This window comes from Pogonomyrmex barbatus, unplaced genomic scaffold (assembly GCF_055798465.1).
Source record: "Pogonomyrmex barbatus isolate J1 unplaced genomic scaffold, ASM5579846v1 scaffold3, whole genome shotgun sequence".
Lineage (NCBI taxonomy): Eukaryota > Metazoa > Arthropoda > Insecta > Hymenoptera > Formicidae > Pogonomyrmex > Pogonomyrmex barbatus.
Genome location: NW_028297127.1, coordinates 6,965,864 through 6,990,666, shown reverse-complemented (window position 1 = coordinate 6,990,666; position 24,803 = coordinate 6,965,864). Strand labels below are relative to the sequence as shown.

The following is a 24,803-nucleotide window of genomic DNA, read 5'->3' as shown; positions in this document are numbered from 1 at the left end:
TGCCGTTTTTCAGCTGAAGCTAAAAGACAAATGAACCTGTCTACAACTGCAAATTTGAACAATTTGATAGTGAAGTAATAATCCACGAACAAATATTTTATATCTCTGTAAAAATTTCCAATGGAAAATTATATTGTAATTATTATAAAATGATTCCGACAATTTTAATTTTAATAATTGAACTATTTTGATTTTTAAATTACACGATTTTTCTCGATGTAATTTTATATCCTGTACTTTGAAAAAGAAATCAATCGATTTGTGATTTCTATGATCTGCAGAAAATGAATCTGATGTGAATGTTTTAATTCTTTGGTTACTTTAATCTCGCAGGACAGAAATTTCGTGAAGTATTTTCCGGTATTAAAACTTTTAATTCTATTTTTAATCGACAATTGTGTCGATCGGATTTCGCGATTTGCATACGTACAAACATATTAAATACATAACAAAGATATATGGAATTAAAGAATTTATCATAGAAAAAGAAAAGAAAAGAGAAGAAAAGAAGAGTATGATTAGTTTATCGGTGGCACAAGATTCAGCAACTAATTTTTTTCGAGAGCATAACTATAAAATTCGAGTTATCTGATCTTTCATCGTTTTTGTCATCTGCCGATCTTATGTTAGATAATTTTTTATTTAATATGCATTTTATTGCTACCGTCTATTATTTATACGACAAAAATGAGCTTTTTGATTTCAACAAGAAAGTTTAAAATAAACTACGAGTTAACAAAATTTATTTTTCAAAATTAGCCCTTTAATTTGATAAAAGTTACTATAATTTATTTAATTATATTATATTATTAAAATCTGAGTAAATTGATCTGTATGGGGAAAATATAGTATCGACAATAACATATATAATTTTTTCTATGGCAAGCAGAAATGCATTATTTTCCTAAGGGTTAATTATTATAAGAACTTCCATATCTTATTTCAAATAAATGTTTAAGAGAGAAATCACTTTATTTGTCACATTGTATATACATCTTTTTGAACATAAAATCTTAATTTCAATTTAACATCTGTGAACAGAAATTTAAAATTTTTGACATTAGTAAAGAATATTTGACAATTAAAATTCGAAAAATATCAGAGATCGATATTTAAGTTAAAATATATAAGAAACTCAGGTACAGTGTTATGTTACGTGTACGTGACAAATTAAATATTTTCAACTTGTCGTTATTCCAAATATTTCCATTTAAATACATCAAAATATTTTTCTTTAATATCAGAAATAACAATTCTAGGATAGTAACTGTGACGACAAGAAAGTGAAGTTCAGAAAATTCTTCACTCAAAAAATTTTTCGAGAATTTCGATTGTTTTAATACTCCAAATATTTGATAATAGATTTTATTGTGTAATAAATTAACGAAAATGGTAAATCAATATCAAAAGATAAACCAATATGAACCGGAAGAACATGAAATACTCGAATTGTCCTCTAGAACAGACCCGACATTTCCAGACAGTAATCCTATTGATTTTGTATGCCAATATTGTAACGAAGGTATGTATTCTTCTTATAAAATGAAAAAAAATTACCTGTGAATTCTCCAAAATTTCTAATAGAAATCATTAATTTTTTTTATTCTTAAACTTATGTATCTTATAACGATAATATTATTCTCGTAATCAAAGACTTAATTAACATTTCACAGAATGTTTAATTTTTCATTAATTTGTTAAATATCGCACATGCAATTATTACTTGTCAAATCTTGCAAAATCAAATAAATGTCAATTTGTTTATGGCAGATGATAGTATGGGAAAACTTATACGTCCATGTAAATGCATTGGCGAGTTTATGCACATTGATTGTTTAGAGATTTTGGTCAATATCGGAAATGTTTCTCATTGCATAAATTGTAAAACTCCCTTCCCGCTGGAATATGAGCGCAAACCATTAATAGAAGTAAGTTATACGAAAAATTGAGAATTGTAATATATGTCTCAAATGAAATAGTTTGGCTCCAAAAAAAACTTAATGTTTTCAAAATAAATTATTACTTCAAATTAACAAATCCGTTTTGAAAGAAATATATATATATATATATATATATATTCCATAAAATAAAAAAAAAGTTCAAATCGATATCATATCGAAAACTTGTCATAATCATACTAATATATCAATATATCACAAGAATTAGAATTTGATAGCAATATATTATTCTCATGATTATATATGATTCTCATAATTATAAAAGCGGATTATTATTTCATTAAATTTAATATATAAATAATTATTATAGAATGAATTGTATTATAGAATATTGTAAAGTGTAACAGAATATAATAGATAACATGCGAGAATTAAGAGAACAGTAAAGAATATAGAAGTAATATAAAAGATAAATTTCAATATTGCCTTAGAATTTTAGTGATGAACTTATTGATTTAATTCTTAATAATTTTATTCAAAGAGATATTAATTACATAATATTATATTCACCTTTGGCAGTGGTGTAGAAATGGGCATGCGGAATTGCGTGATACATTAGGAAAATTCTGTATTTTTCTTATTGTAACAATAGGTATAATGATCTATAATATAGGTATCCTTGTCTTTATCGGATTATTATGTACAGTTATTGATTTCTCAAAAACTAAAAATATTGACATTTCCATTATAGTCATCTTTTTGATTATATGCGATATAATTATTATTATTTTATCTATAAATTATGAAGTAAACCTAGTGATCAATAGTAGTAAAAGGTATGTTTGAATAATTAACTTTATAATTTATTTTTGTATTTAATTTTACGCTTAATTATTAAACATTTATGAAAAATTATATTTGAGTTTATGCACTTCATATGTTAGCATATCTTATAATTTATATCACCTTAATTTTAGTGTTAATTATAACTGATAGATTTGTAGCATTTTTCTCATAAATTATATAAAAATAGCATTTTTCTCATAGTTAAAAAAAATATGGATTTAGTTAAATAAAATCCAACGTTTCTAATTTAATTTCAAATTTATTTATAACAAATTTAATTATGAAAATGATTAATGTTAGAAATTTAAAAGTTAAAAAAGAAAAATTAACTTTAATTTGATTAATGAAATATGTAGAAAAAAAGATAAATTGATAAGCTCTATACATTAATAAAGTTATATTTATCAAATAAAGAGCATTTCAAACATGAAATATTAAAAATGTTTTAACAAATATAATAAAAGATTTACAAAGCAAGTAAAATAAATTCTCCATTTTATTTCTTATTTGTTTTCAGATTACAGTATGCTTATCATATGTGGTGTAGAGAAAATAGTGACGCAAAAGTGATAAAAAGTCTGCGTTAATGAAGTCACAACTTTATAAGTTGTACATATCTTATTACTCGATATATTCTTATCTCTCCTGTAACAAGATTATCAAAATGACGTCATTATAATGAAGTAATGCAACAACGAAGTGATGATAGAATGGCTTATTAAAACAATTTATAATTTTACGAAGGAATAAGCTTTTTACGATAGAATAAACACTTGTTTTATTCTTATGTCTTAAGAAATAATTTATTAAATGTCAAAATTAATTCAAAAAAATTACTTTTTACATTAACATGAAGAAGAATTCCTGAAACTATTATTTTTGGAAGTGTAAAGGAAAATAATAAATGACTAGAAACATGTGTAGATTCTAAAAACATAAAAATAGATTACGTATATCGCCTTTCTATTCGATATATTCAATATATTTTTGATGTATATATACAAAAAAATGTGTTAAAACATATTTACACATTTTTTTGTTATATATTAATAAAAATACAAATAAGAATTTATATTCAGAAAATTTATATTCAATGTAATTGAGGAATACGCATGAAAATGCTCAAAGAGATAAGTATATTGTGCAATAAATTATGTAAATTGAAACAATATAAATGAAATATGTTTTGGAAAATTTTTAGATTACATTGGTTAATTTAATAATTTTTATTTTATTTTTTATGCTAATTAATTCAATTATTAATTAAGAATTGAAATAAATAAATTCTTACGTTATAATTGATTAATTAACTTAATTAAATGATGTTGTATAATCGCAGCATCTCAAAATTCTGAAAACATAGGATAGAAATGTATGTAATCACTGTTGGTTTAGATCTTAGATATATATGCATATGCGTATATATATATGATTCTCAATATGTAATAGAAAAAGTTTATTTCGATTTTGGTTTATTTGTGAACATATGATTCATACATTTTTCATAGAGTGTATTCTGAATACAAAGAAAATGTATGTAATTTCCCATTATTTAAACATTTTTAGAATCTACATATATTCTTAGAATTGATGTTATAAAATTGTTTTCTGTATGTGAAAATAAAAAAATGTCATGTTTTTAAGCGTTTTACAAATATATGCATTTGATTGTAATTATTTTCATGCGTTTGTTTATTTCATAAATAATTATTTTGTATTATTGAACAAAAAAATTTAGTATATCTATATATTTTACAATAGTTGCTCAAAATTTATATCATCAAATAGCAGACTATCTGTAAATCATAGAATACGTTTATGCATCATATATCGGAGGCCAGTTAAAGATGCCAACGTAGAATTTCAGGTGATGCATAAGCATGACTATCGTAATTAGTTGTGTTGAAAGGCATTTGCCATTTTTCAGCTGAAGCTAAAAGACAGAAAAATCTGTACATGCAAATCCGAAATTGATTAATTTGATATTGAAGTGATATTGAAGTAATCCATCAACAAATTCTCTCTTGAAGTGATAATCCATCAACAAATCTAACAACAAATTTTATATCCCTACAAAAATTTCCAGTGGAAAATTATATTATAATTATTATAAAATACTTTCGACAATAGTAATTTTCATAATGGGGAATATAGTATTGACTGAATAACTTATATAATCTTTTTCTATATAAGAAATAAATTCTTATTTTTCTAAGAACAGTTATTATTAAGATTTCTTTTTCTTATTTCAAATAGATGTCTGTTTAATGAAAAAATCAGTTTATTTGTCGCATTGTATATACATTTTGATTTAAAAATTGATTTAAAATTTGATTTAAAAATAAAATCTTAATTTAAATTTGACATCTGTACTTTTAAATTTTTTATACAAGTAATGAATATTTATAATATAACTGAAATTCCAAAAATATCGAAGTTTCAGTTAAAATTTATAATAAACTCAAATTTAATATTTAGGAATAGTGTTATGTTACACGTACGCGTCAAGCTAAGTATTTTCAACTTGTCGTCATTTAATATGTTTTTATTTATTAAAATATTATACATCAAAATATTCTTTGTGACAGTTTTAGGATACCACTCGTGGCAAAAACGTGAAGTTCAGAAAATTTTTAGAGCATTTCTATCGTTTTGTTATTTCAAACATTCTATAATAGATTTTATTGTATAATTGTATAATAAATTAACGGAAATGGCAAATCAATATGAAATAGTAAACCAACATGAGTCGAAAGAATATGAAATGCTTTATCTTGAAAATGAATTATCTTCAAAGATAGAACCGACCTTTCCAGAAAGTAATTCTATTGTTTTTATATGCCGATATTGTAACGAAGGTATGCACATCCTTCTTATCAAATAAAAAAAAAGATATCTTTTAAAATTTATAATAGAAATTTTAATTAGATTTTGTTCTTAAACTTATGTTTCTTATAACGTTGACATTATACTCGTAGTCAAAGATTTAATATTTAGATGTTTAATTTTTAGTTAATTTGTTATTTAATATCGTATATATGATTGTTACTTGTTAAATATCATAAAATCAAATGTATGTAAATTTGCTTGTGACAGATGACAGTAAGGGAGAACTCATACGTCCTTGTGAATGCACTGACGATCAAAAATTTACACACATTAATTGTTTAAGGACTCTGGTCAGAGCTAGGAGGACCTTTCATTGCATACATTGTAATACTCCTTTTCCGCTAAGATTTAGAAACAAACCATTAATAATGGTAAGTCGGTAATAATGAAAGAGTTAAGAATCGCGAGATGTTTGTCAAATAGTTTGGGAAGCTTTAAAAAGAATTAAATGTTTCCAAAATGGATTGTTATTTTATTTTAACAAAAGTGTCTCTTGCAATAAATAATTATATATTTTATAAAAAAATGTGCAAATTAACATACTTAAAATGACACTCTGATCATGCTGATAAATATTAAAATAGAATTTAGTGTATATTGTTCAATATATTGTTCACATGATAAATTATAAAACACTTTACTATTTAACTTAATGAAGTTATTTACTTATTCTATAACTTAATGAAGCTGTTATTAGTAATAGAATGAATTACAATGTAATCGAATATAACAGACAGCATGAGACGTGTCAAAGAGAACAGTGAATTGATACGAAAAATAAATTTTAATATTGCCTAAGAATTTAAGCGCTTTAATTTATCGATTTAATTGTAAACAATTCTATTAAAAGAAATAGTAAATATATAATATAATATCTATCTTTTGGCAGTGGTGCAGATGTCACGCATTCTATAATGTACTTCTTAAACTCTGTGTTAATTTTTTTGCAATAATAATTTTGATGTACTACAACATATGTTACATCTTTCTATTTGGAATTTCATGGAAATTTATTAGTTTTTCAAAGCCTGGCACTTCCATCACAATCGTCATTGCTAATATCTTACTTTTATTTATGTGTCTTTTATCTAAATTATATGAGAGGAAACTACTGACTGATCTCACAAATGGGTATGTTCGAACAATTATCTTTACTTATATACTTACTTATATACTTTATATAAAATATTATAATTTATCTTAATTTTAATGTTAAATATATTTGATATTTATTATAGTATTTTTCTTGCAAAGAGTTATCTAAGTTATTTGTCATTTTGTTTAATAGAAAAATATATAAATTTAATAAAATAAATCTCAAAGTCACGTTTCTAATTTAATTTAAAATTACGGATTTACGAATAAAAAAACGGAGTCTGAAGTCTTTAGGTGAGGAATATAAAGTAAGAAGTTCATACACGTGACATATACATATATACATATATATTCCATATGTGCGGTATATTCCATGTATGCGATCTGTGAGATGAATATGATGGGATTTCCCATCATCAACGTATTTCACTCCTTTACTTTAAGCTCTGTTTCTCTATTCCTAAGTTCGTATTTCAAATTTATTTATAACACAAGCTTAATGATGAAAATAATTAATGTTAATAATTTAAAAGTTAAAAACAAATCAACTTCAATTTGATTAAAAAATTTGCAGAAAAAAAAATTATATAAATTATATAAAAATTATATAAAAAATAAATTATATAAAAAAATATATTAAATAAGTTCTCTATATTATGTTAATAAAGTTACATTTATTAAATAAGAAGCATTCTAATCCTAATTTAAGAAATATTATAATATTTTGCAATTATACAAGTATAATGAAGTTTTACAATGTTGTACATATATAAAAGAAAATTTACAGAAGAGATGAAATAAATCCTCCATTTTGTTTCTTATTGGTTTGCAGATTACGTAATGCTTATTTCAAATGGGTCGATGAAAATCGTGAGATAGAAGTGATAAAAAGACCGTCTGAAGTCAAAATTTTATAAGTTATTTGACCAATCAGTATACTTTAACGTGTTGCGACGAGTTTATTAAAATGACATTATTATGAATTTATAATGCAATACTCGAATTATGATGATAATATTATTAAGTTATTTTATAATTTTACAATAGAACTTTTTACGATAACTTAAATACCTGTTTTGTTCTTACATTTTAAGAATGCAAATAACGTATCAAATATAAAATCAATTTACGAAATTAATTATACTTGTACACATGAAGTTGTAACATGAAGAAGAATTGCTCAAATTCATATTTTTGAAAGTACATAAAGAAAAAATGTGCAATATGTGTTTATTACAGTATATGTAGATTTTAAAAATATAAAAATGGATTACATACGTAAGACTCTTTATATTTAATGTTTTGTTGTATGTTATACAAAAATATTGAAAATATTTATATGATTTTTGTTATACTTATTATTCGTATTTTTTGATAAAAATAGGACATGCTTTAAATATTTTTAAAACATTATTTTAAAATATTAAGTTTTTTAATTATTTAATAATTTTTTTAATGATATAAATAATGTATGATTATATTGACAATACTAGCAACATACATGCAAAAATTTTTATACAAAATGTCTGATTCCTAATGATATATCGCTTGTATGCAGGTAACGGTAATCAAACTGAGAAGGAAGATCCTCGAAATTGTCAAAATCATAAAATAAAGATTTTTGAGGATTTTTCTGCTCAATTGACTCATTCTGCATGCATATAAGTGGTATACTAGAAATCAGACACTCTGTTTATAAAAGAATATCATCCTATTTATTTTTATTTTTGAAATTTAATACATTTCTAGAACATCAATAGTATATATGCAAAAAAATCGTCTCAATATTTTCATCGACAAAAATATCTAGTTGCAATAAATTCTGTGAGGAATTGCGTTGCGTATCCACTTGGTGGTAATATTCATACACTGATCGTCAATTCTGGCACGTTTGGTCTACGAGATTATGTAAAAAGACAGTCGCGTCCAGTAGAGGAAAAAAATCACTATTTGGCATCTGAGAAAGCATACATCTGAGAAAGAGATAGGTATATTTATTATGGTGTACAGAATCATTTAAATTTCATGTTAAGAGTTACCTTTAAGTATCATCCACGGTAATATCCACGATTGCGTAGTTCTCATTCGTGCTATGTCCACGATTTTGGGGTTTTGTTCCGTGCTATGTACAGGAGTTAATTAGATAAAGTTAGTTAGATAAAGGAGGGACGATCAATCTCTATCCATCCTTGTCTCACAAAATCGGAAATGTGTCGTATTGATTATTTATCACAATTCTAACAAATCTCGTTAGTTATAGCAAACTTCTATGCTATAATTTCTCTTGCGTTTTTAGAAACTGATCAATTTGTAGAGGCCCTCCACCACCCCCGCCAATTCTTGGCGGTCCTCTTTTCTTTATATGCATATTTAAAATTTTTTTATATTTATTATTTTTTATACAATATAAAAAAATTATTATATAAAATAAAATTATTATATAAAATACAATATAAAATATAATTCAATAATATTCAATAAAAATACAATAAAAATACAAAATTTAATACGAAAAAAAGAAATCATCATAACACAATACAATACTATAATACATCATAATACAACATAATATGTCATAATATGTCATAATACAATAATACAATTTGTAATTTGTTCGGTAACAAAAATTATTATTGTTTAATCGGAATATTTACCAAATAAAATCTGAATTTGTAAAGGCCCTCCACCATCCCTACCAATTTTAATTGGCAGTTCTCTTTTTTTGCACGCATGTTTTAATTTATTTTAATATTTATTAATTAAATACAATTAACAATTTTAGTACCAAATAATACAATATAAAGTTACAAAGTTACACATTTTTAATGCATTATTTACAATTAAAGAAATCAATACAATAAACCAAGAATATATTTAAAGAACAGAATATAATAGATAGATTTATATATATACATGTCACGAAATTAAATTCAGAAAAGAAAATTATTAAGCGTTTAAAATACCAACCGAATGTTATTTATTATATTTTGTTCTTTTTACAATTAATAGTTTTTATAATTAATAATTTAAACAGATTAACAAATTTTTAAATTATTAAATTAAATAAATTCTTAAAGTATTACCCTACTTACCCGAATTTTTTAATATCCCTACACCCAATTGAAGATTTTATATCCCTACCTACCCGTATTATTTTTAATTAACGTTTATTAATTTTTTATAATTACATTTAAATATAATTATATAATATAATTATATAAAAAAATATAATAAATATAATTTTATGATAAATTTATTTAAATAAAATTAAATATAATAAATTCATCATTATTATTAATTTTTAATTTTTAAATTTATTAATAATTATTAATTTTTAAAAACTATAATATTTCCTTATTTGTTTTAATTCTTTCCCACCCGAATTCTTACCCATTCGAATTTACATAGAGCTATAAATAGTACAGTACTATCTATAGTGCAGACATAGAGAACATTTGTCCCCCCTAAAACGTGCAACGTACGTATAAAAATCGCATGTATAAAAATCTTACTACTTACTCATTTTTATTTATTTTAGTTATAATATATATATATATATATATATATATATATATATATATTGATATATATATATTATATATATATATTGATATTATATATATATTGATATTATATATATATTGATATATATATATATATATATATATATATATATATATATTGACTTTTGCAGTTCTTCAGACCAGATTGGACCTACTTTTCGTTGCTCCTGGCCACGTTGCTCCATTGTCGATTTGGCCACATAGCCAGAACTTCTGGCCATATATAACCAGAAATAAGAAAGGAGGCTATTCTTCAATTACTGGCTAATTATGCCAGCAGATTCTTTGATCGACACGCGCTCGACGGTACAATCATGTGAGGAAATCGCGAGGCCCATTCAAGATTAATAAAATATGAAATATGAATTTTTGAAACTAATATAATAATACCACATTTTTTTATACGGTGATTAATCTTCGATTTAAAATAAAGAAACTCTATTACATATGACAAAAAAATTTTTTTAATTCAATAATAATAAAAATAGAAAAATATAAAAACGATTGTAATCTATATAATTAATATATTCAAAGAAAAATGTATTCAATGAAAAAGAAAATCTAAGACCCATATAATTCGTCCGAATTATTCGCATATGATTGAAACCGTTTATTTAAATCTCACCATACAGAGAGAATAATTTAGTTTGATTTAATAAATTTTAGATTCAAAGAAATATATTTTTTGAAATAGTCCAAACAAATCAATTATTAATTCAATAAATTCGATTGTTCGATTTTTCAAATAATAAATAGCTTTATTTAAAATAAAATATTTATTTAATAAATTGTTTAAAAAACAATAATGCTCTTTTTTTATACTTTATCATTATTAAAAAATCTCTTTCTTTCATTAAAACAATATTTAATTTAGCCAAAGTATTATTTAGTTCAAAAATAAATTTTATTTCCTTTAAATAATGGTCTTTTTTTATTAAACAACGTAGTATAATCTAGCGAAACAAAACTCTTAATTCGACAAACTGAATTTTAATATAAAATTATGTTGTTTAAGTTAAACAAATTCAAGTCAAACAAATAGAACTATTAAATCTAAAGAAATCTTTTTCTCAATGTATGGGTCAGATGAGAACAACATAAAAAATTTATAAAAAATGAATGACGTGAGATTCGAGCGAGATAATAAACTTCTCGCATAATTAGCATGCCAATATTACATAAATATTATGATATAAATTCTAAATACTAGATATCGTATCTACATAATTCATCAAATATAATAATAATAGTAATAATAAATTTAATAAATAATGTAAGTAAATATATATTAACAATACTTGTATTAAATTAGGATTTAAATTAAAAATAAACTTTCAAAGATTCCATTACAAAATAATATATTTTAAACAAAAGTAAATTAATAATTTATAATTATCAATTTATATTCCGCGAGACAAAACATTTACTGAATCTCACGTCATATTAAATTTTGCTTTAACTTACCAGTCAAATTATTAATTATATAAATGGATAGATTAAACATGATTAGGATCAAATCGGCACGTTTATTATATAATTTGTAATCTGAATGTTTACAAACATTCACTTATGTTTATAATATACATTACTAAAAAAATTCTGAGTTTCATACATATATACTACACACACACACACACACACACACACACACACACACACACACACACACACACACACACACACACACACACACACACACACACACACACACACACACACACACACACACACACACACACACACACACACACACACACACACACACACACACACACACACACACACACACACACACACACACACACACACACACACACACACACACACACACACACACACACACACACACACACACACACACACACACACACACACACACACACACACACACACACATATATATATCTTTTATGTACCGATTTAAATATTTAATCTTGGTATTAAAATATGGGAAGAGGAAAGATGGGTAATAAATAAAAAATACACATAATATGTTCATTGATATTCTTATTTCATATAAATATAAACTATGACTCTCTTTTCATTCCAACCCTCACGACACATGCCCAAATATCAATAGGCACCAGCACGACGCGGTTTCCAGGCCGCTAGGACTCACGGATCCAAACAACAACGCCAGCCCGGCGCACTGGACTTCGTAAAGCCAGGACACCTGACAAACCTTCTCTGCAAGGGCACGTTTCCTCCGGAAGGCGAGAGTACATGCTTACTCTCAGACTACTTTAAGCCTCCATTGGACAGCTTGCAGTATAGACGCAATAGAGATTTCCCGAAGGTCTCGTACGCCTAGAATGTGGGCTCAGGATAGGTCGGAGGACCGTGACCTCCAGTTAATCCCTGCCCCGACTGAGCTGTTAGTCTAGTGTGCTCAATCTAGGATAGTCCTAGACACAATGTCCAGTCAATTCAGACAGTGGCGATCGGACCTCGAAGATTACTGTGGTCTTTAAGCCATAGTAATCCAATTTAGAGAGTCATAGTTATATTTATATTTTATATTTCCATTTATATTTCTTCATTTATATTGAGATATACTATAAAAATATTTAAAATAAAAATTTAATATTTTTAAAGAATACTAATTGAATTTCTTTTATACGGTTTTGTGCCATTTCAATTATTATTGTTGTGTTTCTATTTATTTCGAAAATTTAATAAGCTTAATAAATTCTATATTAATATATTTCCAAAAACTTACTTAAACTCTAATATTTTTAAAATATTTATATTACTTTATATATTACTTTATAAGTATTTAATTTCTTAAAACAATTAAATTTTTACGTATTTTAATTATACTTTCTTGCGAGATCATTTGATAATTTTCAGCAATTAATACGCAAATGAAATATAAAAAATAATATAAAATAATGAAATTAATATGAAGAACTCTATTTGTGTTTGTACAAGTGCATTACAATATCAATCATTAAATAGTGTCATACCAAGATTAAATATATAATCCCAAACTATTTAAATTTATCCATTTTGGGCAACAAATCTATGAAAATATAACTGCAATACTTTAATAATAAATACATAAAAGTAGTCTAATATAAGTTTCACAGATTTGTTACTCCAGTATAAAAAATTTATCACTCACCAACCCGATGCGCAACAACGGAGTTAATCTGCAACGTAGCTACGATGATTCTGTAACATACAAAGAGAATTTAAATTATAGCAGCGCTCGAAACAATAGATGCTTTAAAAATTTTTACGTATATCGAATCTATTTATTTTTCAATTAGATATTTATTAAAATAATTAATAATTAATAATTAATAAATAATTTTCAAAAATAATTTTCAAAAAAGATCTTTATAGAAGTAAATTGATATTAAACTTTAAATTATTTTTCTTTCCCAAACTATAAATTTTAAATTATCGAAATTCAGTGACCCAAATTAATGAGAAAAGAAATCATTTCATCTTGACAAAAAAATGTATGCTTACCGCAAGGTTGCTCCGCCGATGCCCGATGCTTCTCCTAAGCCTCCTCCTCCTCTCAAGGTGTCGGGTCGTCGGATGTCCTCGCAGCATAGGACACTCGCGAAAAACACTCGCGAATTATTATAATCGCGCGCGGACTAATTTTTGCTGCCCGTGAAAATATCAAGTTCCGTCGGTCCAGTCAGCATCCGAGTCGGTGAGCTTTTCGGAACACACGGTAACTCTTCAAGCAAAGGCTAGGACCGAAGCGGAAGAAGACGAATCGACTGACTTGAATCCGACGTCTCTTGTTTCTTAGAAATTACGTTTAAAATTGACTCAACCATCGCATAGCCAACGGTTCAGGTCGAATCACCAGGGCGGATACCATACACGTGATATCAAAAGTCACCCGGGCTATCGAGAAGGCTGGTAGATGTGACGAGAGAGAAGGTACCCACCGCCGATGCCTAACAATCTAGACAATCGGACAACTGGGATCCAGCCTCTCGGCACACGCGATAACCGCCCGAACTAAGCTCTGATCGGGTCAGATTAAACGCGATTTGTTTAAGAAGGGAAAGGATAAGGTATTAAGGAAAGGAAAATAAAGGCCGTTGGCGATTAAATAATCGCACGCGCCACATAGGAGCCCTTTTACGACTCGTGGCAATGCTGTGTCGAAAATGAGAAATAGTCCGCGCGCTCCAGACTAATACGCGCTTATATAATCGCGTATGTCAGTGCGCGAAACGCACGCGCCACATAGGAGCCCTTTCACGACTCGTGGCAATGCTGTATCGAAAATAAGAAATCAAGAGAATAAGCGACGAAAACAAGTCAGCCGATTGAAATCTTACCCGATTGGGACCGAACCACTTGTCGAAGACAGAGCGTGTTCTCAATTAGCCGTTTAATGCAGATTGCAACTGTGCGAAACACAACACATCAAGCGGTAGCGAGTGCGTGTAACATTCACAGCCGGCATCACCAGTGCCGCGGCGCACGTGGCGTGAAGACGTAGCCGACTCCGCCTCAATGAGATCCCGCGCTCCCTGCACCCCTTGACAGTGCGACTCGACCGACTCGAACTATGATATTTCTCAAACTCAGCCCTCGCAGAGCGAGGAAAAGTCTTTTAGTCCGTTCACTGGTACGGCACTCCCGAAGCAAACGCGCGACGCGACGAACTGGCTGCAGTTCGTTCATTCATAATTAAATCGGCGGCGGAATGTCGGTTAAAAACCGACGATTATAATTAATGCGTCAAACGCATCAATTAAGGTTTGCCACATAAGAGCCATTTCACGACTCGTGGCTATGCTGTATTAGTATATTATTAATAACAGTGATATTACTTAACGTTAATATTATGTATTATAATGTTACTAATAATAGTGCAACTAGGTACTAGTTAGCTTCTTCGTCTTTGGGGTACATACTCAAGCAGCACAAGTTAATCGGCAAGTCATTTCGCCGATTAACAGTACTGCTTAAATAACCCCTCGGAATACTGAGCCCCTCTGCCACGTCAAGGCCGTACCCATTAGAGGGGTATTATTTACAAAAAGTTATGAATTTCAAAGGAATAAGTCGCGAAATATGTATATATATATAAAATCTTGTTTCTCATTTCGGTACGCTTACGAATCGTGAATCATATCAGTTAATAAGCATTTATTATTACACAAGATATTTTATTTCGTAAGTTATAACAACGTTTAGTTTAAAGAAATGCGGAGCGACGCGCACCGCGACTTGTCCGTACGAATGCCGATGAATGAATGATAACACGGTCAACGACTTATAAACACGATTCGCCGTACGTACACAATGGAGCGCGCTACGCGCCGCGTAAACATTTCTCAAGTCAGCCCCATCAATGACTACGACGAAATATTTCACAATATTACAAATAATATCTAACTCACACGAAACTACATCTTTTACCGAACATTAAATAACGTGTTAAATATATTTCATTAGAGAGTATTCGCGATATGCTTGTGAATCGACGACTATTACGTGTGTTATTAATATTATTAATAACATTAATATTACCGTTGGATGATATTAATGCTATTAATAAGATATTAATAATATACGCAATTGTCATCGATTTTTAATCAACATTCTCACCGCTGATTTAAATGAGTGAATGAACTGTCAGATTAATGATTAACAAGCGTATCAAAAGGATATTTTATATACATTATTTAATGTTCGATCATTAAAAACTATATAGTATTTCGTGTAAGTTAGATATTATTTGTAATATTGTTGAATTATTAATAATACTGTTGGCTTCTTCGTCTTTGGGGTACGAAACCCCTCGGAATACTCAGCCCCTCCGCCACGTCAAGGCCGTACCCATCGGAGGGGTTATCATTTACAAAAAGTCATAAATTTTAAAGAAACAAGTCGCGCGATATATGCGCATATACTTATTATTAAAAAGATATTGTTTCGATACACGTTTATGAATAGTTAATCAATCAATAGTTATCAATAGTTGATAAGCATTTACTTATTATATTCATGTGATACGTGGCAACGTTTGATATCATTTAACAATGAAGGAAGGAAACGCGAAACGATACGCGCCGCTACCCGTTCGTACGAACGCCGAATAAAGAATGATAACACGTGGAGTGTCGTAAACACGGCGCGTCATACCACAGTCACGACACGTAAACAATTTTGAAGGCCGCGATATCTACAACGTGTATCAAACGAAATATTCAACAATATTCAAATAATTCGAATAATATCTAACTAATACCAGACCCTCTACAACGTCTTTTGATAACTCAACATTAAATGCTGTAATCGTTACGTTTTAAATGCCCACGATTTTGTGAGACAAGGACGGATAGAGATTGATCGATTTCTCTTTATCTAACTAACTGTCACTCCTGCACATAGCACGGAACAAAACCACAAAATCGTGGACATAGCGCGAATGAGAACCACGCAATCGTGGACATTACCTACAGGATCATGGACATTGGTTACGTAGTTTATGGACATAGAGGCGCTTCAAAATAATAAAGTTACAGCTAAATCGCGGACGTGTCCGCTGTCAGGCTTCTCTCTGCTATGACCAAGATTTCCTGACCAAAAAAGTGGTCAATTTTAACGCTTAATATCTCGATTTGCGAGGCAGATCGTCGCGTTTTCCTGCCAGATTCTTTTATTTTGAAACCGCGTCGATTGAGCTCAATCAAAATCAGCTTTTATCAAAATCAGAGGTGACAAGGCTATTTTAAATAATTACCAAAATTTATTCGAATTATGTAATACCATATTATATCCATATTATACCATATTATATAAAATTTTTCTCGAAAAGGATGTTTTGGAATTTTTGGAACCAGTAGTCCAGTAATATGTCAAATTTCATAATTGTATCAATTTTGGCAGCACTGGTTACAGTTTGTACAAACCGCCGTATTTTCCGGTGTGGCAGGTCTGGCGTGTTATTGGCAAAGTCTTTTGTAGACGCAGGGTGTCGTTGAAACACGTTAAAATAACACTTGCAGAGTAACGGTATGTATCGAGTAACAGCACCTGTTTGAGCAATTTTCATGGCTTGACAACGGTTGAAGAGATTGTCTCGTATTATATTTACAGCGAAACAATACAGCGAGATGGCTGCCCGTTCGATCTTGAGATACCTGAAACCTAAATCCGTGATATTTCAAAGCCAACGATGCGCCTCCTTATCAGGTTTCGACATCCAGCACAAGACTCCTACTATCAGGAAAGTGATGCCCATACCAAAGGCCCACTACGGTGGGAGACACACCGTCACCATGCTGCCTGGTGCTGGTATCGGACCTGAGTTGATGTCTTATGTAAAGGAGGTATATAGATCTTGTTTCATAGATTTATGCTATTTATGATATGGAGTACATCAGACACAAATTTCTCATCGATCTTTTATCTAAAGCTAATAATACAGCAAAAATTTATATTACATTAAGTTTGTGCTAGAGTTCATTTTATCTTCCTTGCTTGTATTACACATACAAAAATATTCACTTTAAATGAATAATGATGATTACTGAGCGTTTGCTCAATCATTGTGCTTATTAAATGCAACCATAGTTCTTACAGATCATACAGCATACTATATATTATTATGTTTGTATTACATTACAATGCTATAATGGTTTGCATGGGTGCTATGGTTGCATTTAATAAGCACAATGATTGAGCAAACGCTCAGTAATCATTATTACTCATTCAAAGTGAATATTTTTTACCAGAAATGTTTTAGCTTAAAGCAAAGAGCTAAAAGCTTGCTACACTTATTATAGATTAAACTTTATAGATCTGTATTAAATTTAAAAAATATCAATATAACAATCAGTCAACAACTATGTTATTATTTTATTTTCTGTAATCTATCTTGAAAATATATCTAAGATATTTTACCTAATTAACAATACATTATTTAACACATCATAGAACAAATTAAAGCAATTATCTTAACAATACATTACAAAAATTTTATTAACTTATTTTATTAAAGAAATAGAATTCATGGTTTTTATAAATTTAAGATATTTTTAACATAGAAAATCATGATTTCATATTTTAATAGATATAAATTAACTGATATTTATATTAATCCAATAAATAAATTATTAAAATATATAACATATAAATAATTATTTTAATATTAATTGTAATACTGATTAATATTTGTAAGAATCATTTAAAATAAAATGGGACAAAATAATTATACTGTATGTAACAAAATTCTATAAAATCTATTCAAAATATATTTTTATACAAGTTCAATGTATTCATGTATGCATAATTGTAGGTCTTTAAATATGCTGGTGTGCCTGTGGACTTTGAAGATGTCGAGATTGATCCAAATGCGGATGACAATGTCGATTTGGATTACGCAATTATGTCGATACGTAGAAATGGCGTGGCCCTGAAGGGAAATATAGAAACTCGCAGCACAGAAGCTGGCGTTATTTCTCGAAATGTCGCTCTGCGAAATGAGCTCGATCTTTACGTGAACGTTCTGCACTGCGTTTCTTATCCAGGCGTGAACTGCCACCAGAAGAATATCGACATCGTTATAGTGAGGCAGAATACTGAGGGCGAGTATTCCATGTTGGAACACGAAAGTGTCAATGGTGTTATCGAAAGCATGAAGGTTATCACGAGCTCGAACTCGGAACGTGTTGCTCGTTACGCATTCGAGTATGCTAAGAGAAACGGCCGAAAGAAAGTCACGACGATTCATAAGGCAAACATCATGAAGCTGTCGGATGGACTCTTCTTGGAAATCTCGCGGCGAGTCGCCAAGAATTACCCCGACATCATCCATAACGATATGATTATTGATAATTGTTGCATGCAGCTTGTGTCGAATCCGCATCAGTTCGATGTCATGTTAACGACTAATCTTTATGGCGCCATCGTGTCGAACGTGGTGTGTGGTCTATTGGGCGGCGCTGGGCTGCTAGCTGGTAAAAACTACGGCGATCATTACACAGTTTTTGAGCCAGGCACTCGTAACACTGGCACCAGCATTGCCGGTAAGAACATCGCGAATCCTATTGCGATGTTGAATGCAGCAGTCGACATGCTACGTCATCTAGACCATAAACATCACGCTACCATCATCCAAAATGCGATCAACAAGACTCTCAATCAAGGAATTCATACCCGTGATCTCGGCGGCAGCGCTACAAGCCGAGACGTTGTTGATAACATTTTGAAACATATCAAAATCGCAACAGCTTAAAGAAAAATCAAAAAAGACTGAAAATTTTTATTCTGATCGAAATCTCTTGTAGCAGCCGCGAGTGGCGAATTCAAAATGCATATACCAAGAATCTTGTGATGTGTGATTTCTAGTGAAATAACATAAAGAATGTAAATGTTAAGATATAGCTAGGGCAATTATGATAAAAAAACGTTCCGACAATATAACGTGATGTCTACTGGCTTGAAACTGCGAGAATTTCTCTTTCACAAAATCGTTATTTGATCATTGTTCTTAAATAATTGGTCGGATTTCTATAGATCAATATGCTCTGTAATATATTAGCCTGTTCAATAATCGAAATTTGTAAAATAATTCAATGTACATTATAAGTAGTAGCAGTTCCTAGATAAATTTACCAAATATTGTAATTATCGTTATGATAAGAGTAACTTGTATGAAATGTAAAGTACTTGTTACATTGTATTATTATCATTACAAGAATACTCACCGACACTTGCGCGTCTGTGTAAAAAAATATGATCATAATTTATTAAGTCGACAAATATTCGTATATGCCGCCTTAGTACAATTTTATCTAGTTGAATTTAAAACTTTGACACAATGTAAAATTACACTTTACTGTTAAGATAATCATTACGTTGTAAAGTGTATATATCCCGCCGTATTCGTATAAATAAAATGTATAAATTTACATTTCTCTAAATATGCACTCGATACTAATTCTGCAACAGTTGCAATGCTAATTCCTCATCAGCCTGTAAATCGGCAATATCCGATACTTTTCGTTTCTTCTTTATTTCTTTATGTTCTTTTTGCGTCATCAATTTTCTTTTGGATGGCCTGTAAAAGATAATTATCAAATCGAATTTTCGAATCATTCTTATTTGTAGAGACAAGTAATGCGATTTTTACCTGTGAAACACGCTTTCTTCCTCAGACTCTTCATCTTCTTCAGACTCGTTAACAATTAACGCTTCTTCGTCTCCACTTTGTTGCTTGCCATATATCTTATCTGGATCAGGTAACCATGAGAGATCCGGACCATCATTAGTCTCACTTTCGCTATCATGATTATCGCCTGCATCTTCACCCTCTTCTTTATTTGTCTCAGTCTTTTTAGCAGCTTTCAATTTTCTCTTTTCTTCTCTATGTTTTTCTTTAACTTTTTCTCTGAATCTTCGCTTGTCGTATTGATCCTCCTCGCGCAAGACTTGCTTAGCCATCTCGATATTAATACCAGAATCGATTTCATTTTCGTACTGCCGTGCTATTTCCGACATTTTCATTTTGGCAGAATCAATTAATTCCTAGAACATATTTTTTTACGAATAAATATGACAAATTTTATACGATTCTAGAAATTTATATAAATAATTTATATATATATATATATATATATATATATATATAAATATATATATATATAAAATATATATATATATAATATATAAATATATATATATAAAATAATCCTGACTTGTCCCTCATCGTCGAACATAGTTTTCTTATTGGGTACAATCTTTTTCCTAAGAATCTTCTTAGCCAATGCGACTTTTGTGACAGCTTTCTTTTTGTTCGAAGTTTTTTTATCATCATTCTCTGTCATTGGAATATCATCGATATCTATATTTTTCCTCTTTATAGTTAATATATCTTCGTCATCACTATCATCTAAAAATAAATGTGTAATTACATATAAAAATTCAAACCTTTTTTATAATAGGAATTGTTACAAAATAATTTTTTTTTATTTTACCAAATTGAAGAACAGCATTGTCCTCTTCTGTAACTACTTTTTCGTTATTATTTTTATTATTGTGAATATTTTCATCAGAGCTGTCTCCACTATCTTCCTGTTCGCTGTCATCTATCGAATTAGTTGAAATTTGATCTATTCCTTTTTCATTCTTAACATTATTATTAGTTGACATTTTCTTCTGCATTCTTTGTAAAAATCGAATTCTCGGAGGTATAGCTAAACCTAATGATCTGTAAAAAAATTTTATTATGAAAAAATCTCATATGATTCGAATTCAACAACGAATAACTTCCTAAGTGCTTACTTGGCATATGCATCCGTATTTAATGCATGCACATTGAAGATCTCTTTATCCTTCATTAGGAAAACCGATCTAACATACGCTACAAAAGCTCTCTGAGCTGTTTCTTTCAATGCTACATCTCGCGCCAACAAAGCTTCAAGCTTACGATGCGGCGACTGTAGCTTATTTGGATTAATTCTAAACATAAGAATAGATAAATAATGGATGTAAGCATACGTTAGACTAAATATTTATATATAACACAAAGAAATCTTACTTTATCATATTTATTGGGATTTTACGTTGTTTGAGTCTCTCAATTATCATTTCTTCGGATGGTAACAATACCAAAAGAGACTCGCCGCCACTTTTAAATCTGGCAGTTCTGCCTGCTCTGTGTATGTAGGCATTAACATCTTCTGGACAATCCATTTGAATTACCCAATTTACAGCAGGAAAATCTACAAATTGTATAATTTTTATAGTTGAAACAAAATTACGCAATGAAATCAAGGAAAATTGTAGACTTTAATATAGAAATTTAAATAATGAATCTAAACACAATTTTAATTTTGAAGCAGGATTTAGTTACCTAATCCACGAGCAGCAATGTCAGTTGCGAATAAAACAGCATGCTGCTTTTTGCAAAATGATTCATAAATACTCATTCTTCTTAGCTGATGAAGTGTGCCATAAAGCGCTAATAAACTGACACCGGGACGCAATCGACAGAATGCTTCATACACATACTTTACCTAAAATCGATTTATAATAAACTAATTGTCAGTTCATAATGACAAATCGTCGAAATATAAAAAAATAATTACTTGTTTACAGCTAGAGAAGAACACAATGATCTTCTGTTTCATGTGATTTTTTATAAAGGACCACAGCATCGCCATTTTATCTTCTAACGAACACACAATGTAACTTTGTTGTAGACCTTCTGGTGTTGTGTGCACAGAGTGCTCGTGCACAGATACATATAATGGATCCTTAAGACTTAACCTTGCCAGATCTTTTACAGATCTAATACAAAAAAAAATATATATATATAATAACCAATCCCAATGTAAAATTCTAATTCTAATTATCGTTCAATACCTACTTTGTCTGAGTCGCGGAAAACAGCAAGGTCTGCCTTTTAGGTGGTAAATTTTCAATAATAGAATTCATAGTCTTCTCAAAGCCCATATCCAAACAACGATCTGCTTCATCCAACACCAATATCTACAAATAGTCGCATCTTTTTTAATTTTTTCTTCTTCAAAAGCATACAATTCACTTAATTAAGAACAAAGAAATTATTTAACAACTACCTGCATATTTACACAATTGAACAATGGATTTTCATCCATATGTTGGAGCAAACGCCCTGGCGTACATATAACCACATTGCACTGATCCATACGTTTCTTTTCGAATTTCAAATCCTTTCCTCCTATAATCAAACCCGCTGAAATATCATGGTGCTGACCCACTTTCCGCAACGTTTCATATATCTGATATGCTAGCTCTCTTGTCGGCGTGATAATTAATGCACCCAAGCCATCCAGTCTTGCCCATTGTTTACAATATAAGATTTCTAAAACCTGAAATAATATATCATATCATAATCCCTAGTAAGAATGAAAGACAATGTATGACGAAAAATTGATATAATTCATACTGGAACGAGAAAAGCCAATGTTTTGCCACTGCCAGTTTTCGCAGCTCCTAAAATATCATTGCCTTGCAAAGCCAAACCAATGCTTTGTCTCTGAATATCCGTCATTTCGACATAATTGTTTTCCGTTAAACCCTTTAGAGTAATCCTCGATAAAGGGAGATCGCTGAACTTTGTTGTCTTCGTAACGTCTATCTAAAATTTCGCATTACAATCAGTTTTGTATCTCTTTACGTATTATTATTGAGATTATTGAGCTCATGTACTTACAGCATTATACTTGGACTGCAGCGCCTCGATTATTTTACTTTCTGGCGTATGTTTCTTTTTCACATAAGCCTTTACCTTCTTTTTATTCGCCATAGTCATTTATTTCTTTGCGTTTATTCAGCTATTTCGAATGCTACTTCATTCTTGAAAGAACACGCAATTTGTGTACCGATTTCTTCCTGCCTTGTTTTGCTCCACGTGCGTGGTGTTTCATGCGCATGCGCAGCATGCCAATACACATGACTAGAAACATCTAAAGCCTTCTTAATTGGACTTTTTACATCGATTTTGTTTTCCCTTTTTTTTTCTCTAATATAAATAGAAAAAGAGAAAAGACAAACGGTGCAAAAAGTTCAATTAAAAAAAATAAGCCTTTTAACAGTCGATTAAATTTAAAAATTGCAATGGCAATCCTTAATTTAATCTTTTATTTATTTTAATTAAAGGTATTAATTATTATTAAAAAATATTATATTTTACATAAATAAACTATAATATAACCATATATATAACTATAAACTATAATTTTCAGAAAATAAACAAGAAAAATATAATACATCAATTTGCAATTAGCAATTCTTAAATTTAATTAGAAATATGAAACCAGCTCTTTTTGAGTGCAAAAAGTGCAAACAGTTACTGTATTTCTCTCGTCATGAAAAGATACGAGACACATGCCTAGAGATGGCGTGCATATCTATATTTTTCTTCTTTTAATTTAAAAATATTTAATTTAAATTATTCAAATGGCTGTCAAATCTTCTCAATTATACTTTAATGCCCAATTCCATCAACATAGATTAACTTTAATCACGGTTCAACTTAACTCTTTCTAGTTCTAAGAATTAGAAAAAAATGAAGAGCAAGTTAAACCGAGATTAAAGTAAATCTACGTTGGTGAAATCGGGCCTAAAACTCCTTATATAAAATACAAATGATCTGATGTATAAAAAGTTTCTTTAATTTATCTATGACAATTAATTGCACAGTATAAAAATAATAAAATAATTAAAATTATTATCGTAACTATCAGTATTTTTAAATATTTCAAAAATTTGCAAACAAATTACAAACGATTCCAAAATAATAATTGAGTAATGTTATAAATATATTAAATCTTTGTACATGTTTAAGAAAAGGAGAGAGATATCGAGATATTAGACAGAATGCATTAGTCAGAATGCGATCAATGAGGATATGAGATGTCAAAGTTCATAATAACTAGTGTGTCGGTCACTGACCACATTGTGTTTTTCGCTATATAAAGAGCTCTTCTTAAACTTGCATATAAATACGTATTCAATAATAAAACGAAGAAAATTG

General features: G+C 29.0%; 3 protein-coding genes across 3 annotated transcripts; 2 read left to right on the top strand and 1 right to left on the bottom strand.

Annotated features, from left to right (window-relative positions):
* Positions 1 to 283: 283 nt before the first annotated feature.
* LOC105429197 (uncharacterized) lies at positions 284 to 4,421 on the top strand. The gene is made up of 4 exons (XM_011642022.2): positions 284 to 1,522; positions 1,771 to 1,928; positions 2,478 to 2,734; positions 3,262 to 4,421. The coding sequence occupies exons 1-4, from the start codon at positions 1,390 to 1,392 to the stop codon at positions 3,329 to 3,331; spliced, it is 618 nt and encodes a 205-aa protein (XP_011640324.1). The 5' UTR covers positions 284 to 1,389; the 3' UTR covers positions 3,332 to 4,421.
* Positions 4,422 to 17,149: 12,728 nt separating this feature from the next.
* Idh3g (Isocitrate dehydrogenase (NAD(+)) 3 non-catalytic subunit gamma) lies at positions 17,150 to 20,205 on the top strand. The gene is made up of 3 exons (XM_011642028.3): positions 17,150 to 17,293; positions 17,378 to 17,610; positions 18,579 to 20,205. The coding sequence occupies exons 2-3, from the start codon at positions 17,395 to 17,397 to the stop codon at positions 19,515 to 19,517; spliced, it is 1,155 nt and encodes a 384-aa protein (XP_011640330.2). The 5' UTR covers positions 17,150 to 17,293; positions 17,378 to 17,394; the 3' UTR covers positions 19,518 to 20,205.
* LOC105429200 (putative ATP-dependent RNA helicase DDX10) lies at positions 20,003 to 23,713 on the bottom strand. Its single transcript, XM_011642027.3, has 12 exons — positions 23,481 to 23,713; positions 23,214 to 23,405; positions 22,864 to 23,136; positions 22,653 to 22,774; positions 22,372 to 22,573; positions 22,137 to 22,299; positions 21,822 to 22,005; positions 21,566 to 21,742; positions 21,259 to 21,491; positions 20,980 to 21,173; positions 20,415 to 20,809; positions 20,003 to 20,342 (listed from the first exon to the last, which is right to left on the bottom strand). The coding sequence occupies exons 1-12, from the start codon at positions 23,577 to 23,579 to the stop codon at positions 20,219 to 20,221; spliced, it is 2,358 nt and encodes a 785-aa protein (XP_011640329.2). The 5' UTR covers positions 23,580 to 23,713; the 3' UTR covers positions 20,003 to 20,218.
* Positions 23,714 to 24,803: the final 1,090 nt, after the last annotated feature.